Source organism: Nannobrachium achirus (genome assembly GCF_963921795.1).
Source record: "Nannobrachium achirus genome assembly, chromosome: 9".
Lineage (NCBI taxonomy): Eukaryota > Metazoa > Chordata > Actinopteri > Myctophiformes > Myctophidae > Nannobrachium > Nannobrachium achirus.
Genome location: NC_137818.1, coordinates 41,676,126 through 41,695,196, shown reverse-complemented (window position 1 = coordinate 41,695,196; position 19,071 = coordinate 41,676,126). Strand labels below are relative to the sequence as shown.

The window sequence follows — 19,071 nt, the reverse complement described above, 5'->3', positions numbered from 1 at the left end:
GACGGTCACAATGAGGTTGTGGCTGTTGGCGATCATCATGTCCGTCACCTGGTCCAGGGACTTGCCCGCCACCTCGATGCCGTTCACCTCCAGCACCTCGTCGTTGACGGCCAACAGGCCCGTGCCCTCGGCCAGGCCGCCGGGCACCATGCGCGAGATGAAGATGCCGGGGACCTTCTCCAGGCCCTGTGGCGTGACGCGCACGCTGGAGCCGTCGCGGATGTAGAAGCCCAGCGGCTTCTCCTGGCCGTGCTTGTAGAGGCGCACGCGCCGGTGCGTCTCGGGCAGGATGTCCACGTCGATGATGGACGACACGGGCCGGAAGTCGCGCGGCAGGCTGATCAGGACCGGCGGCTTTTTGCGGTTGGCGTCGGGCCGCAGCAAAACGGCTGCCGCCAGGACGGGGTTCTTCTTCCTGGTCAACGAGTCGGTACCGAATGCCGAGTAGTCTGCCTCCTCTGTGGATAGGAGAGATGGAAGAGAGAAGTAGAGGGGGGGAGGTGATTGGACAGAGTGAGTAATGGAGTGAAATGAAGAGGAAGAGATGGGGACCATGGAAGTGACAGAGAACAAAAAAAAGAAAAGAAAGAGAGATGGAGAGGACTTGCATTAGGAGACACTCATTAATTTCCAATTAGTAGCATTCTGAGCTAATAAAACATGAAGTCATTATCCAGGCTGACATTGCATTGCATCACATACTTATTTGGGACAAGAAATTCTGCTTCGAAACAGCTTTGAGCCTGGGGTCTACCTGCAGGATGTCTACACTGAACACACAAAGACATCGTTTTACCACAACCCCCTCAGCCGGTACGCTTGTAAACGCTACAGGCTACACCCGACCCCACGTTCTTTCCAACCCCCCCTTCTCCTTCATCCATGGTTATACTTTTTCCACATTGTCTCATCCCATAAATTAACCTGCAGTACATCTGCTCCCTGCAGTCTAAGCAGTCCATCTGCTGAGCACCATTGTGGCTGCTATGATAGAATGAATGGACTAATGAACCCAGAAGGCTCACATACGTTGTCAGCCCTCGCATCGCGAGCTCGTAGATCGGTTATTTTTTCTGTTTCTTTTTATTATAAAGTTCTGAGTTCTGGATTCCCAGAAGTCAGGGTAGGTACTATAGCACCTGAACAAATCCAGAACCTGTGAAATACGTTACACAGCACGGTTCACTTAGTACATATAGTTGCAAATGTCATTACTCTTGTTGTACATGGACACTGGCTTAGGTCTAGGGCTGTCACGATTATGACATTTTACATGACGATTAATTGTCACTCAAATAACAATTACCGGTACATTTCTGTTGGCTTTTAGGCTTTGAAGTTGCACATGGTAGACATGACACATAACTTAAATATACAAAGAAATTACTGACATATTTGACAACTTTATACTTAAAAAGAACATTGATAGTGGAAATAGCCGATCTACAAGCTAGATCTGCTATTTCCAATTTTCTTTACTTAAAATAATGAACATTTTTCAACATGGAAACGATTATGACGATTATGAAAATAATCGCGATTATGTCAAATAATTGCGATTAAACGATTATGTAATTGTGACAGCCCTACTTAAGTCTCCCATAGGACCCCTTTACAGGTTTTTTCAGCTGTAGACCAAAGGTCGGCCAGCTAGCTCAAAGAGGGTCAGTATTGGACCTTGGCACTCTTAATAGGTAACTAGCATGTGCCAATGTGTAAACATTAACGCCGTCATAACTGTCATTCTCATCTTAATTCCCCAGGTCACCCATTTCTTCTATTAGATTCTTTCATTCACTTCATCTGTCTTTGAGTGTCTTAGTGTGTGTGTGCGTGTGTGTGTGTGTGTGTGTGTGTGTGTGTGTGTGTGTGTGTGTGTGTGTGTGTGTGTGTGTGTGTGTGTGTGTGTGTGTGTGTGTGTGTGTGTGACAGACAGACAGACGCGTGCATGCTTGTGCAATCTGGGAAAACATCCACTCAGGTGGAGAAAGAGGATTCCATTTCTCAGGTTCTGACAGGTAGGTAGGCACCCCCCCCCCCCGAACACACACACACACACACACACACACACACACACACACACACACACACACACACACACACACACACACACACACACACACACACACACACAACCCACCCTCCCAACCGCTACGCTCCAACTAAATCCAAAACAAAGGATCGATTGTCCCAGTGAAAAGAGAGAGGTTCTCACATTTCAGTTCCCATGAGATGGGAGTTCAGTACATACGCGTTTGTCCAGCCGTGGCCCATAGGCCAACTGCATGCATCGACCGCATGGTAAAAAACACAGGAACAGCGGCCTATAAGGATTAACCTCTGTACTATGCGCTCCTCCGCCCTGGGAACACAGCGTTCTGACAGGTCTTCATTCTAGATCAGCAATTATGCTTAAAGAAGTGGACTAGGTAGTCGTTTTTTGAGCATCTGGCTTTGTATGTATGTATGCATGTATGTACTGTATGAACTGTATGTATGCAGGGGTGAGATGACGTGGGCTCGGCGAGCCCACACTTATTTTGCTGCACGCACGCGCGCCTCATATGCACACACTAATTAACAATAAAAACAGCGTGCGTGCATGACATCATGAATTTAGAGGACCCACACTTCTAAAATCCATATCACGCCACTGTATGTATGTATGTATGTATGTCCCACACTTTGTTCATTGGTCAAGCTTTGCGGGCGCTAAATGAAATGAACTCATAAATAGCACCGCTCACTTCACACTGGTTGTGATTTTCCCCAAAAAACATTTCAGTATCAGTCAAACCACCTCTGCTATTGTTTTGCCCCTTTTTGACTGCAGCTTTAGCACCACACTACATGACACTACACCGCACCACATTAAAAAAAATCTACATTTTCCATTACACAAAAGTACCCCTATCGTCGGTAAGAAACAAATTGACCCTTTAAACTGTGATTATAACACAATATACATTTGTATTACAACTATCCTAATTATAATATACTATAATGGATTTGTGATTATAATACACTATAAAGTATTACTATATTAGTATGATAATTATAATACACTATAATAGATTATAATAGCGGTTATAACACAATAGAATCTATTATCATGTATTACAACTATATCCTAGTGGTCTAAATGAAAAGTCAGTGAGTGATGAGTCATTATGAAGTGTTTGGCCCTGTTTGGCCAAGCTCAGACCTACTCTGGATTGGATACTTTTTATCTGGTGGAAACCAGATCAGTAATCACCTCACTTTCTTTGACGACCATTGATTACCTCTTCTGGATAGGCTATTCATGTCACATGGTAGAGCTAAGGGCCAATCGCAGGACAGTACCCCAGGAGTGCCCTTCCAGACAATGGGGCGAGAACCAGGCTATGGGGGAAATTAGCAGTGTTGGCAAAAGTACTCAAATGTTTGTTGTCCCTGCTTAGCATTGACTTAGCATTGACAACATTGTCATGATCGTACAACTATCTAGTTTTAACGTTCAGAACGTTTTCTTTTTGGACAATAAAACATTGACAGGCAGGGGGAAAAAAATCCATGAAGGACACGGAATGCAATCGTTCACTCGCCGTTGGAAAATTGACTTATTAGACTATTCTGGATGTGTGGCTAACGGCTAACGCTAACGTTAGCTGCAGGCTAATGCAGGCATGTTATACACAATTACTCATGGAATAAAACGGCGACCCAATTCACTAAAATGTGATAAAGCCACAAAAGCATCTCAAAATATCTAGGCTACATTTCACATAAACGCCAGAGCTTAACTCTGCATGTAAATAGGACTTTTTTTAAATTAATGTGAGAGATCGTGACATATTTTTGTTGGTCCTCCCAGAATATGGCTAACATGCTAGTCCTAGCCAGCCTGTATTAGCCCTTTGTAGCCAAATGCGGTAATATCGAGACTCCATTACTTAGCGATATTTATTCCGGTATTTATTCCGTTAATGTAATGCCACGTATGTTCCAAATGAACAATTATTAACCACGTAATGTTGTTATAATGATTTAATCTATTATTTATTTATTATCCCGTTTTCTTCTTCTCTGGCTTTGGAGGGAAAAATGATCCGCTTGCTTCCTGCCTGGAGGCGTCTGTGACTTCCTCAAATGCTGCGGTCCTTTCCTTTGTTGTTGAGTTAGCTTAGCATTGAATAGAACAGTATCCACGTCCAGAGCGTTTTTTTTTGGACAATAAAACATTGACAGGAATGACAGCCAGGGGGAAAAATCTATCAGAAGGACACATGGAATGTAATCGTTCCTTTGCCGTCGGAAAGTTTACTTATTAGACTATTCTGGATGACTGTTTATTAGTGGCTAACGGCTAACGCTAGCTGCAGGCTAATGTAGCTATCGTATAAACAACTGGGTTACTGGAATAAAACGTGATCCAACTCTATTTTTGCCAATCTATGAAAATCTACAAGCTCACAATGCGAGGTGGTTGAGCCTGTAGATTGTGGTTTATTATCAGAGTCAGATGATCCTTCACGAAGTTACACAAACACTGAGACCCATGTTACACAAAGCACTTAGCATAGCTACAGTTAGCTATTTTAGGTGTTGATGTCCAGTTTCGAGCAGTAATTCACACAGTTACTGTGTGTGAATTATTTAGAAACTGACCATTAACACCTGAAGACTATTGGCAAACGTGGGCTTATGACAGCAGAACAAAGGATTACATTTGGGCATTATGAGAAAGAGATAGAATAGTAGTTCTCGTTTATTGATACCAGTGGTGGAAAAAGTACTCACATACTATACTCAAGTAAAAGTATCAGCACTAACTAAAGTTTTCAAGTAAATGTAGTGGAGTAAATGTATGATGTTTGGATCTGAGATGTATTGTGGAGTAGAAGTAAAAGTATTGGAAATAGGAAACAGGTACAGTACAGTAGGCCTACATGTCAGACCCTTCCTCACCCAGGAGGCAGCCCAGCTCCTCATTCAGACATCTGTCATATCGAAGCTTGACTATTGTAACTCTCTCCTCACTGGTCTCCCGGCATGTGCACTTAAACCTCTCCAACTGATCCAAAATGCCGCGGCACGACTGGTCTTCAACCAGCCTAAGTTCTCACATGTCTCTCCCCTTCTCCGCAGCCTCCACTGGCTCCCGGTTGCGGCCCGCACTGAATACAAAACACTGATGCTGACCTTCAAAGCAGCCAAGGGTATGGCTCCTCCATACCTCCAAAACCTGATCAACCCCTACACCCCCACCCGTTCACTTAGATCAGCCACCACAGGGATGCTGACAGAACCCTCGCTAAAAACTCCAGGGCAAAAATCCACTCGTCCGAGACAGTTTGCCCTCCTGGCCCCCAAGATGTGGAATAAACTCCCTGCCGCACTTAGAACAACGGACTCACTCGCTAGCTTTCGCCGTGGACTGAAGACTCACCTTTTCAGACTCCACCTAAACCCTTAGCACTACAGAAAAATCAGTGACCATACATGAAGCTAGTTAGCATTAGTTTTTTGTCTTTAGGTTTTTAGAACTTTGATTTTACTGTGTTTTTTCTAGATAGATAACCATTTGCATTTGTTATATTGTTGATGATGTTCTGACATATTATCTTGTTCATTATTGTGATGTTATTTGCTTATTGTAAGTCGCTTTGGATTAAAAGCGTCTGCTAAATGCCTAAACTGTAAACTGTAAACTGTAACGGAAGCTTTTCCCCAATAAATAAAAAAATACATTCACAACAAAATACATGCTAACTCGGTATCATAGCTGTATGTCTATAAGCATCCACACCACAGTTGCACATAATTATTATTTAAAGCAGGAAAATGTAAATAATATAAGGAATAGACAGGACATTCACAGGCGTCTACTGCAGATTACATCCCACAATAGTCAGTCAGTTATATGTTCACTTTGTCACGTTCATTCAAAGCATTATGGGAACATTGAGCAGTCATCATCATCTTCATCTCAATATACTTTTCCAAATACAAATGTGTTTAAAAGCATCGCCTGGTCTTCCTGGTTGCTGCTTCTTCTTTTCTTTGGGGTTTATTGGTGGTTGGTGTAACCTTAAAGGTGCATTACCGCCACCAACTGGAGAACCCACTCATGAAAACCCATTTTATTTCAATGGCTGAAGGACAAAATGTTTGACACTGCAGTGGTGTAATAAAAAAACAATCCACCATAGAACTAATTTATTCTTTGTCAGAATATCTGAAAGAACCAGGGAATTTGTGTCTGAACAGCCAATTGATAGGATTATAGCAGAACGATTCGAATTGGAATGGAATTGTGTTAAGTGGCCTTTAATAGCTTGCATTCGACGAATTTCAATCTGAAAGAACCAAAATGTGTTGGGACAATTAGAAGTAGCCTACACTAGTATATAGACATGCATCAAATACTCATCTTTTAAATACATTTGTATCCCTTGAATTTGATTAGCATATCTGTTCCAACAGGCCAGGCTCTATTGTCTTGTAATGTAGCCTACCTTTTGTTACAGTGATCAAGTGATTCTGAGGGATATGGCATTCATTTGAGGAGTTCATTGAACTTGCGTGAAGTTGGCACCCCATATGATGAAAATGGTGTCATTATTTAGTGCTGAATTTGTGCTGAATTGTGCCGTAAATTTAATAATTTGTGCTGGTAGAATTTTTGAGATATTCAAGTTATAGTTTTGCTGAGCCTTGCCCCCAATGTTTTGGCTCCAAATCGTGGAAAAAGGGTCTCGTGCTTTAGTGCTGGATGTGCTGTAATTTGTGCAATGGTGTTTTTATAATTATATATTTATATATATAAATATTTATATGGTTATGAATTAGCAGATTTAGCAGCATTATAGTCGTATGGCCAGCAGAGGGCGATAGAGATAATGGTAGAACATAGGAGCACAACAGTGGTGTTTTGTAGAATAACTAAAAAGTGATACCAGCACAAATTTTAAAATTTCAGCACCAAAGAATGACACCATTTTTATATATGTTTTCAACATATGGGGTGCCAACGTCACAGAGGTGTTCATTGACCCTCTGTCTTACTTTTTATATGTAGCTGTGTTGTGAACACAAAAGCAGAGGGGTACACACAACATGTTTTGTTTCACCCCTAACCCTAACGAATTTATGTGAGAACTATATAGATACTATTTGGCAGACATAAACTAGAATATTCTAAAACATGCATTAAAGACTGTATCCTTATTGCAACAAATAGTGTTTTTGACCAGCTCTTGCCATTCTCTATCCCACGTTTCCTCACAAGGTGGGAAACGCCACCCGTGTATTACAGTAAACATTAGCCGTGGAGCACGGGCCACGTATGTTGTAAATGGTAAATACTTATCAATTTATTGAAAAGGTTTAGCTACTTTCACATAAAGCCGACAATGAATTCTAATATTATGCAACATCGATGATAGGAAACACCACCAGTAACTTCAAATGTGCAATTTATTACAAAGGAACAAATCACCCAAAATACTTCAATAAAAGGCTGAGTGAATCTAAGCAAACAATGTATCGCACAGTTATTTGTAGGCTAGATAAAACCCAACTATGAAAAACTACTATGCAACATTACTTATAATATTACTCCGTTCACGCCCCACTCATTATCATTATGGATAGACTGTTCAAAGTCCCCGACTTTTCACCACACCATTCCACCAGATTTTATATTGACTGTGTCAATTCTTGTTAGTACCACGTTTAGTACCACTTTTACACCACTCTACCCAGGTCCTTGTAGTGGAAAACCTGGCACAAGTGGGCGGTGTGGAGTGTTGTGGTGTGGTGTTGGGCCATGTCAGTGGAAAAGGGCATATTATTATGCGAAGCCCGCCTCTAAACAGAGTTATAGAATGAACATAACTAATAAAATACACACAGGACTTGCATGCACAAGGTATGTTCTTAAGTTCCAGTCATCCATACAGGAGGGAGACCCTTCCACATCTTATTTTACTCCAGGGACATGCTGGGCCCCTGAATCAGCCCGGGAAAAAGAGTTGGAGAGGCCCTCATTGTGCGCTATAGAGAGAGATCTCTCTCTATAGTGCTGCTGCTACTTTGCCATTTCAGATCATGACTTTGCCATTTCAGATCATGACAAGTGACAAGCCAGTGGGCCAATTACATGAGTTATATTTCGTCGTTGTCAGGTGGAAACCTTGTATGTCCAAAACCGTTTGTTTTGTATTTATCATTTGAAAAATGATTTAAACTAGTGGAAACAGCCGATCTACAAGCACACAACGCCTCGCACCACGAGGCGTTGTGTGCTTGTAGATCTGCTGTTTTCACTACTTTTGTGCGACGGCCTTGTATGATGAAGCAGGGCTTTGATTTGCGAACGAAGGCCGACATTTTATTTTAATTTTGGACTGGCCGGGAATGAACCGGCCGTTCAGGAGTTGTCCCGCTTTTCCCAATGGCCAGCACGTCCCGGTTTTACTCTCTCTCTCTCTCGACTTCCTTTCATTAAACCCATCCCTCCATCGCCAGGATATGAAAGAGCTGACCTAACAATAGACTTATAGTTAGCAGGAGAGAAAAGCGGGGTCCCTCGGGGCTGCTACTCACAGATACTGCATAGACACGGTGTTCCAGCCAGCAGCAAACTGCACTGTATGTACACACACACACACACACACACACACACACACACACACACACACACACACACACACACACACACACACACACACACACACACACACACACACACACACACACACACACACACACACACACACACACACACACACACACACACTTTTCTGCATAATGCATTGGACTAACCAACCACAAGACACTCACAAGTGTTGAGTACTCCATACATTGTGTGGAAAAATCCATGCCATTCATAATGTACACGCAAGTGTACAGTCTCTCTCTCTCACCCACACACAGGGGTGTCACACCAAATTCTGGGCCCTGGGTTAGGGGTTCATGGGGCCCCCCATGAATGTTCTTCATAGGGGGGCGGTAACCCATTTAGACTGGGAACGCATTATTACGCATTATTTTGTGTTTTAACTATTGAAAAATAGCAGATATACAAGCTTGTAGATCTGCTATTTTTTTTAAATCATTAACATTTTTGCAAGTCTTTGAAGATTTTTTACCTGATTCTATAAATGTCTTCTAAATCCTTCTAAGGTTTTTTGAAAAACCTATGTTTCTGTCAGGTATTCAATGATTTGCACACATTTCAAAAAATAGCAGATCTACAAGCTCGCAGTGCGGCACTCTGTGCTGCGCTGTGAGCTTGTATAACTGCTAACCCTAACCCTAACCCTAACCCTAGCTCCAACTCTTGGACACACAACCCTAACCCTAGCTCCAACCCTAACACACAACCCTAACCCTAGCTCCAACTCTTGGACACTCTACCTTGGATCCTGGTAACTCCCACTCCCAGTCCCACTTTCCCCCCCTTATGAGGCCCCTGCACACACACACACACACACACACACACACACACACACACACACACACACACACACACACACACACACACACACACACACACACACACACACACACACACACACACACACACACACACACACACACACACACACACACACACACACACACACACACACACACGTGCATCTCTCAATTACGTTTAATCTTTGGCTAGTGATGCTGCCTGTGTTGTAATGAAGAACAGAGCAGAGGAACCTGATACCCTGAAAACCAATAGCATTATAACTCATTAGAGATGAGAAGTGAGGCTCCATGTTTAATTAATTAGACAGGCCTGTAGGCTAGCCAGTGCGTACAAGCTTACACGCATTCCTTTATTCCACAGCCCCTCTTCTTTTTTTTTTATAATTCAAATGTTTTTTATTTTTTCTTCTTAATACAAAAAGTGGTAATGGGTGGTACAGTGCAGCATAACAACAGGTAAAAATATATATACAGTCAGTCCAAGATAATACAAAAATAAAAATACAAAGGAAATAAAAGTAGGAACCTCTTCACATCTTCAAATAAGTGTCATATATGTTAGAAAACTATCCCATATCTCTTTCATCTTTCCCATACCATTCACTCTGAGTCTTCCCAGCATGTACTCAATACGATGTGATTTTGATCATCTCCTCGTTCCACTCTTTAAAAACAGGGGTTCTTGGGGTTTTCCAGTTCCGCAGCAGGATTCTGGCTGCTGTGACCAGTCCAACCTTTATTATTACAAAAGCTTTTTTATTTAACCCAGGGACCACTGTCCTGCCACAGCCCCTCTTCTGAGAAACATTTATTTGTGTCTTGAAACTAATTTGACTAAGCAACGATCAAATCAAACTGTGGTGACTTTCTTTGCTTCCGCACATGCCACACCGCTGAAAGTGAAAGTGAATGTGATGTTTTGGCACAGACAGTGGCTCCGGCCATAGCCGTGGGAACTAGGGGTGCTGCAGGGGTGCTGCACCCCTATAGGGAAGTTTTAATTTTTCATTTAAATAAGAAAAGAACAAATCAAACATAGCAAAAATACGTTGCCTGTTGTTGTCGTTTTTTATTAATTCATTTATATATATGTTTTGGGGGGGAGGCGGAGGATTTAGTGCTATATGTATATTTACAAATTATATAGCCTACTATAATATGTTTCATATCGCCTTGGCATAGCCTACATCTATGCTTATTTGGGGGTATTTGTCCAGTCCTTAGTTAAGTTAGGCTATTTGATGCTACATTGCATGACGATTCTGCAATTTGGCCTATTTATATTTAAAAAAAACAGAATTAAACCCATTATAAAATGGATTAAAAAACGATAAAAAATATTATTATTTTGTACTTGTACTGTACATTTCAACTGTATTGACTATACTTGTACTGTTCTCCATTTTTGTCTAAGAAAATAATCAATCAATCAATCAATCAATCAATACTGTTCACTGGTGATTCTTCATATGGAGTAGTCATTAGGCATGAAAAGTAAGCATAAAGTACTACAATTCAACCAATGTTTCAGTCAGGTGAAAATGTGTCATCTAGCCGCAAATTGATCTTTGGTTAATGGCAGCCTATTACTATGCAAAAGGTTATTCCAAGTTGACTTCCTCCTTGAGTTAATTATTTTGTGGATCGTACGTTTCACTTTGTGTGTATTAGGTGCGATTTCTGTTTTAATTCAAATTAAACAACTTTTTTGTGGAGATACCGCCATACCACCATACCGTGGTAAACAGTGACTTATTACCGCAACGACAAAAAATCCGTAACGCCCCAGCCCTAATTTCGAGACGTAGCTTTTAACTCTAAACATTAGTAATTCACCTTACAGGTATAGGGTTAGGGCAAACTATTCCGCTTATTATCATATAATTGGCAATTGCAAAACACGGGATAAATGTTAACGATGCAGGACTGGTCCATCTCAGCCAGTTCTCAGTTCATTCAAGTCTTCACATTTGAAGTCATCTCGGCTGGAAGCTCAGAATGTGTTCTCGTCACAGAAAGACATGCAAGTCCTGCATCATTTGCACTATATGGGAAGCCTACACAATACGGGCCTAAGGAGAATAGGATAACCTTTTAATGTTCTAAACCAGGGGTTTTCAAAGTGGGTGACAGGGAACCCTGGGGTGCCGTGACAGCAGTCCAGGGGTGCAACGAGATCATTTGATAATATTTGGAATTTATTTGGACACTTGAAAAAATATTATTTAGCCCACCCTAACCCTAACCCTATAGGCTAGCCAGTGCGTACAAGCTTACACGCATTCCTTTATTCCACAGCCCCTCTTCTGTGAAACATTTATTTGGGTCTTGAAACTAGCACGTGCATGCATGCATACTGTACACACACACACACACACACACACACACACACACACACACACACACACACACACACACACACACACACGGTTATTCTGTGCATGTGCACCCACCCACGCACCCACATGCACACACCTGTTTGACCACTGTTTTATTCGGGCAGTCTTAAGCAACACCACTGAATGTCAGCTAAATCACTGGTGTGATAATCAATATTAGCTTGAGCAATTGCACTGCAGATGTGGGATGGTCCATTATAGTTAATGACCAACAACCCACGGTCAGAGCCGAGGCATTCTGGTATGGTAATGAACCTAACTGCTTCAAAGGGATCCCTGGCTAAAGTGAAAGTGATGTTTTGGCACAGACAGTGGCTCCGGCCATAGCCGTGGGAACTAGGGGTGCTGCAGGGGTGCTGCACCCCTATAGGGAAGTTTTCATTTTTCATTTAAATAAGAAAAGAACAAATCAAACATAGCAAAAATACGTTGCCTGTTGTTGTCGTCTTTTATTTATTCATTTATATATATATTTTGGGGGGGAGGCGGAGGATTTAGTGCTATATGTATATTTACAAATTATATAGCCTACTATAATATGTTTCATATCGCCTTGGCATAGCCTACCTCTATGCTTATTTGGGGGTATTTGTCCAGTCCTTAGTTAAGTTAGGCTATTTGATGCTACATTGCATGACGATTCTGCAATTTGGCCTATTTATATTTTTAAAAAACAGAATTAAACCCATTATAAAATGGATTAAAAAACGATAAAAAATATTATTATTTTGTACTTGTACTGTACATTTCAACTGTATTGACTATACTTGTACTGTTCTCCATTTTTGTCTAAGAAAATAATCAATCAATCAATCAATCAATCAATCAATCAATACTGTTCACTGGTGATTCTTCATATGGAGTAGTCATTAGGCATGAAGCCATTAAGTAAGCATAAAGTACTACAATTCAACCAATGTTTCAGTCAGTTGAAAATGTGTCATCTAGCCGCAAATTGATCTTTGGTTAATGGCAGCCTATTACTATGCAAAAGGTTATTCCAAGTTGACTTCCTCCTTGAGTTAATTATTTTGTGGATCGTACGTTTCACTTTGTGTGTATTAGGTGCGATTTCTGTTTTAATTCAAATTAAACAACTTTTTTGTGGAGATACCGCCATACCACCATACCGTGGTAAACAGTGACTTATTACCGCAACGACAAAAAATCTGTAACGCCCCAGCCCTAATTTCGAGACGTAGCTTTTAACTCTAAACATTAGTAATTCACCTTACAGGTATAGGGTTAGGGCAAACTATTCCGCTTATTATCATATAATTGGCAATTGCAAAACACAGGATAAATGTTAACGATGCAGGACTGGTCCATCTCAGCCAGTTCTCAGTTCATTCAAGTCTTCACATTTGAAGTCATCTCGGCTGGAAGCTCAGAATGTGTTCTCGTCACAGAAAGACATGCAAGTCCTGCATCATTTGCACTACCGGTATATGGGAAGCCTACACAATACGGGCCTAAGGAGAATAGGATAACCTTTTAATGTTCTAAACCAGGGGTTTTCAAAGTGGGTGACAGGGCACCCTGGGGTGCCGTGACAGCAGTCCAGGGGTGCGACGAGATCATTTGATAATATTTGGAATTTATTTGGACACTTGAAAAAATATTATTTAGCCCACCCTAACCCTAACCCTATAGGCTAGCCAGTGCGTACAAGCTTACACGCATTCCTTTATTCCACAGCCCCTCTTCTGTGAAACATTTATTTGGGTCTTGAAACTATCACGTGCATGCATGCATACTGTACACACACACACACACACACACACACACACACACACACACACACACACACACACACACACACACACACACACACACACACACACACACACACACACACACACACACGGTTATTCTGTGCATGTGCACCCACCCACGCACCCACATGCACACACCTGTTTGACCACTGTTTCATTCTGGCAGTCTTAAGCAACACCACTGAATGTCAGCTAAATCACTGGTGTAATAATCAATATTAGCTTGAGCAATTGCACTGCGGATGTGGGATGGTCCATTATAGTTAATGACCAACAACCCACGGTCAGAGCCGAGGCATTCTGGTATGGTAATGAACCTAACTGCTTCAAAGGGATCCCTGGCTAATACGACAAATATGCCTTACTTAATACATTATAAATGTCCTCTATAACTACAATGTAAAATTAAAAACACCTTAAATATTGTATTTCTTCTAGAAATAGCGAATCTTTCACTCAATAGGGGAAATGCCTGTCGCAAGTTAATGATGTCATAAAACCATGTGTGATCTATCCCTATGGAATTTATAGAATGCATGTGCAAAAAAGAAAAAAAAGAAACTTAATACTTAATATGTATATGTTAATATCAGCGCTGGCGGACCGTAAACGCATACTACGCAGTCTGCGTGAGGCCCCGCCGACCAAAAAGGCCCCCACCGCCCCCTCCTCTGCAGGAAAGAACTAGTGCTGCACGGTTAATCGTTTTCAAACCGAAATCGCGATTAGCGAGTCGCAATGGCCGCGGTTTTTCTGCAAAGTAGACTTCCCAAGCAATATGGAGACGTTTTAATTTTAGAAATCCCTTCATAATTGACTAAGCAATGATCAAATCAAACTGTGGTGACTTTCTTTGCTTCCGCACATGCCACACCGCTGAAAGTGAAAGTGAATGTGATGTTTTGGCACAGACAGTGGCTCCGGCCATAGCCGTGGGAACTAGGGGTGCTGCAGGGGTGCTGCACCCCTATAGGGAAGTTTTCATTTTTCATTTAAATAAGAAAAGAACAAATCAAACATAGCAAAAATACGTTGCCTGTTGTTGTCGTTTTTTATTTATTCATTTATATATATGTTTTGGGGGGGAGGCGGAGGATTTAGTGCTATTATGTATATTTACAAATTATATAGCCTACTATAATATGTTTCATATCGCCTTGGCATAGCCTACATCTATGCTTATTTGGGGGTATTTGTCCAGTCCTTAGTTAAGTTAAGCTATTTGATGCTACATTGCATGACGATTCTGCAATTTGGCCTATTTATATTTAAAAAAAACAGAATTAAACCCATTATAAAATGGATTAAAAAACGATAAAAAATATGATTATTTTGTACTTGTACTGTACATTTCAACTGTATTGACTATACTTGTACTGTTCTCCATTTTTGTCTAAGAAAATAATCAATCAATCAATCAATCAATACTGTTCACTGGTGATTCTTCATATGGAGTAGTCATTAGGCATGAAAAGTAAGCATAAAGTACTACAATTCAACCAATGTTTCAGTCAGGTGAAAATGTGTCATCTAGCCGCAAATTGATCTTTGGTTAATGGCAGCCTATTACTATGCAAAAGGTTATTCCAAGTTGACTTCCTCCTTGAGTTAATTATTTTGTGGATCGTACGTTTCACTTTGTGTGTATTAGGTGCGATTTCTGTTTTAATTCAAATTAAACAACTTTTTTGTGGAGATACCGCCATACCGTGGTAAACAGTGACTTATTACCGCAACAACAAAAGATCTGTACCGCCCGACCCTAATTTCGAGACGTAGCTTTATACTCTAAACATTAGTAATTCACCTTACAGGTAATGCACCTTGTCAGAGCTTCTACATTTAAGAAAAACAGCCTATTACCAGCCTCAAAGTCACCCTGTCTTTCATGTAGACTGGTCTAACGCTATTCCCCTGTCTGTGTATCTGTGTGTTTGATATCCAAGTTTACCTTTACTCATTCATTGCTGTGTAAATACATGACACAGTCCTCAGGAATGCTGCAGTGGACAGGGAGAGCATGTATGTATGCACTGGTCTGGCTAATGATTCATTGAAACGGTCAGAGGTGAACTGTGTGGGAAATGAAGGGAATGCAGGCGTACAGTGCTGAGATTTGAATGAACATTCATTACTAAGGTATTGTGTAACAAAGTTTGTTATAGGCCATTTTTCCAAAGATATGGATTAAGCCTTTGGCCTCAAAGTCCTTTGCAAACGAGGTCTCTTTGAACTAGTAATCCATGTCCATGAACTGAACTTCAACAATATAGCACATATTCTAAATCTCTGGGCCCAGATCTTTCACTGGAACACTGCATATCTTCATTTATTAACCACATGAACCCTAGCATTGCTATTCTAGGGCAAAATAGTAGATCTATAAATACATTGCAACGTGACATGATCTTATAGATCTGCTATTTCTGGTGAAGAGATTTGGTGTAGAGCAGTGTTTCTCAATCCTTTTTTGGCTTGAGAATCCCCTTTCCATGATTTCTGAATCCAAGTACCCCCTTTACCCAACAACATTTTGCTTATAAAACTGCAATTCAACATAAATACATAGTGGTATAGGATGCTATGATAACCCCCCATTTCAAGAATATAAAATAACAAATACAAAATGGGGTGAAAAAGTTTTGAACGGTTTCTCCCTTTCTCATTTTCAACACTGTGGTCATAAACTTTCAGTGAAGGTTTCATGTAAATAACTTCCAAACAACATTAAAACTTATCACAGTTGCCTGGTACCATGTCATTTGGGTTAGCAACTCAGGCTCATATCAGGTTTCTCCATGTGTCATCATTAAACATAACAGTACATGTTTTTTCCCCTCTTAATTCTTTAACAATGAACAAGCATGATTTATACTAGTTTTATTTTTTGAGAGCATTTTCTGTAGTACCCCCTGCAGTACCTCCCCGTACCTCTAGGGGTACACATACCCCAATTTGAGAAACACTGGTGTAGACAGGGAGATATGAGCGTGAAAACGAAGCACCCATCCATAAGGGTTTAAGTGGTTAAACTGCCTACCTCCAAAGAATGTAATGGCCATGTATGTTTCACAATGATAAATCTGCAAACGCCTGTGGTCATACGGTATTTAAACTATGGAGTGGATGCCTTCATTTCCCTCCGTTTAAAAGGAGTCAGTGAGGAGAGACTGGGAAATGCAGTCATGAGAGACTGTAAACACAGGCCCAGGGCATGGAGGGGGAAAGTGGAGCAACAGAGGGGAAAATGGCAACTAAGCACAACGTCCCACGTTAGGACGCACTCACTGTGGCAGTCCTTCTCACACTGCCTTCTCTGCACACACATGTGCATGTATGCAAACACACTGTGCGAGACACTGATGCACTCCCCAGACACACACACAAAAGAGGGGCTCTCCTCTCTCCGCTACACTCTGGTACCATACAACTCTGCCCAAGGAGGGGGAATCACACTTGTATCAACCAACTGTTATGTACTATGTGATTTCATGGGGCCTACCTGTAATCCAAACGCAACGGTTACCACATGACCTTATAAAAAATAGCTGATCTACAAACTCAGAAGATAAAGTGAAGTCAAGCCTTGTGAGTATGTAGATCAGCCATTTTTGTCAAATAAAAACATGAAGATAATGACATGGGGATGCGGCTGCCTATGTTTTAAGTGGTTCAAGGAAAGACTGGTGATGACGTCAGTGGTACACAGACTGGAAGGCAAAGCAGGGCAGGTGCTAGGATTACCTTTTTATGATCTTGTAGATCTTTCTTTTGTTTTTTTACTTTCTACTTCCTCTTTACCTGCCAGTTATTCTCAAATGTGGAGGTTTTACCTACGAAGTACTGCTTTTATTTTTACATATTTCCTATGTGAAACACATATGGTATGTGTCTAAAATGGAGTTTGACGTGCCATGGTTATGCACCACCTCACATACTTGTGTTTGTGTGGGTCATTCATTACAAGGGAAAGAGAGGAGTGGAGTGTGTATCCTGGACCAGGTGACATAATGATCCCTGGTGACGGGCGATGACACTGACAACAGACTACTTCCTGCTATCTGTCCTGGCTGGCACTGCGTCAGCAAAAACCTGACACCCTGGTCAGGTGACCCAGTCAGTACACACAGATATGAGCGTTGTCAACTTTAAGCACCACCACCAATACTGCCACCGCCGCTACTCCTATGACTGCACCTATACTAGTTTGGGAGATCAAATGTCACATAGTAGCCTACAAAGTGCCAGTCACATTCAGGATTCACTAGAGATTCTTAAAAGGTTATTCAATTGGGGTGCCTGGTGGCTCAGCCGGTTAGTGACCAGACAATTATGCTCCTTGTGAGTGTTAGGACCTGAGTTTGAATTCAACTCCCATCTTGTCTCACGTCTCTCCTCTCTCTGCTCTTAGCTTCCTGTCTCTCTACACTCTGAAATACAATGCTAAAAATCTGAGTGAGAGAAAATAATTAATTTAGCAATTGAGTTGCTTTTTAGTACAGCAAGAACAGTGCACAAGCACTACTGTATATCTGCAGCCCACATAATAAAACCCAAGATATTCAGCACACCTAATCAATGCTTCTCAAATCCAGTTCAGGGGTATACCCACTCAACTGTTATATTTTTCTAGTCTTCAAGTTAAATACCTGCTTTCACCACAGGTCTAAACCAGTCCTGGCTTAGAAGAAGGGGAATACAGTACGAGAACTAGCAGCTCTCATGGTTCCCCCAGGGCCGCAGTTGAGAACCGTGCGCTAGAAGTATGAAAGGAAAACTAAAGTTCGAAGGTGGAGGTCATCGCGTATACAGAGCACTCTGGAACTAGTCAGGTTTTGTTGACGACAGGCCCGGATACACACGGCACGGTCAGTGCCATCTTGTTCCAGACACGGAACGATAGCGGCGGAGAGGGGAGGTGGTGTGTATGTGCGTGCTCCTGTGAGCTCACATGTGCAGAGGCGTCACAAGGGGAGGAAAAGTGGGACAGGGTTACCAGGGCCCAAGGTGGAGGGGCCTTAATTATTTTATACTTTAGCTATTGAAAGATAGCAGATATACAAGCTCAGAGCACGGCACTGAGTGCAGCGCTGCGAGCTTGTAGATCTGCTATTTTTGAAAAGTCGTGAAAATGTGTGCAAAAATGTATATGAAAAAAATGAAATATTCAAAGACTTGCCCACATTTTCAAAATACAAGCTCGCCGCGTGGCACTTGGTGCTGCACTGTGAGCTTGTATATCTGCTATTTTTCAATAGTTAAAGTATCCAGGGCCCAGATATTTGGTGCGACACCCCTGTGTGCATGCTCCTGTGAGCTCACACGCGTGAATGAGAAAGACCAGGATCGGCACGAGAGAGATCATCAAAGACGATGACTCAGGGAGGACAGAGGAGTGGAGGAAACAGAGCTGGACACAACACAAGTCA

The 19,071-nt window shown here is 41.6% G+C and overlaps 1 protein-coding gene across 1 annotated transcript in view; it reads right to left on the bottom strand.

The window, feature by feature from the left end:
* Nucleotides 1-19,071, bottom strand: part of pard6b (par-6 partitioning defective 6 homolog beta (C. elegans)) — a 39,080-nt gene that overhangs the window by 3,985 nt on the left and 16,024 nt on the right. Inside the window, exon 3 of the mRNA XM_080734222.1 lies at nucleotides 1-458. This exon is cut by the window's left edge and continues 3,985 nt beyond it. Within this exon, the coding sequence (XP_080590348.1) occupies nucleotides 1-458 (458 nt within the window). The remainder of the gene's footprint in view (nucleotides 459-19,071) is intronic.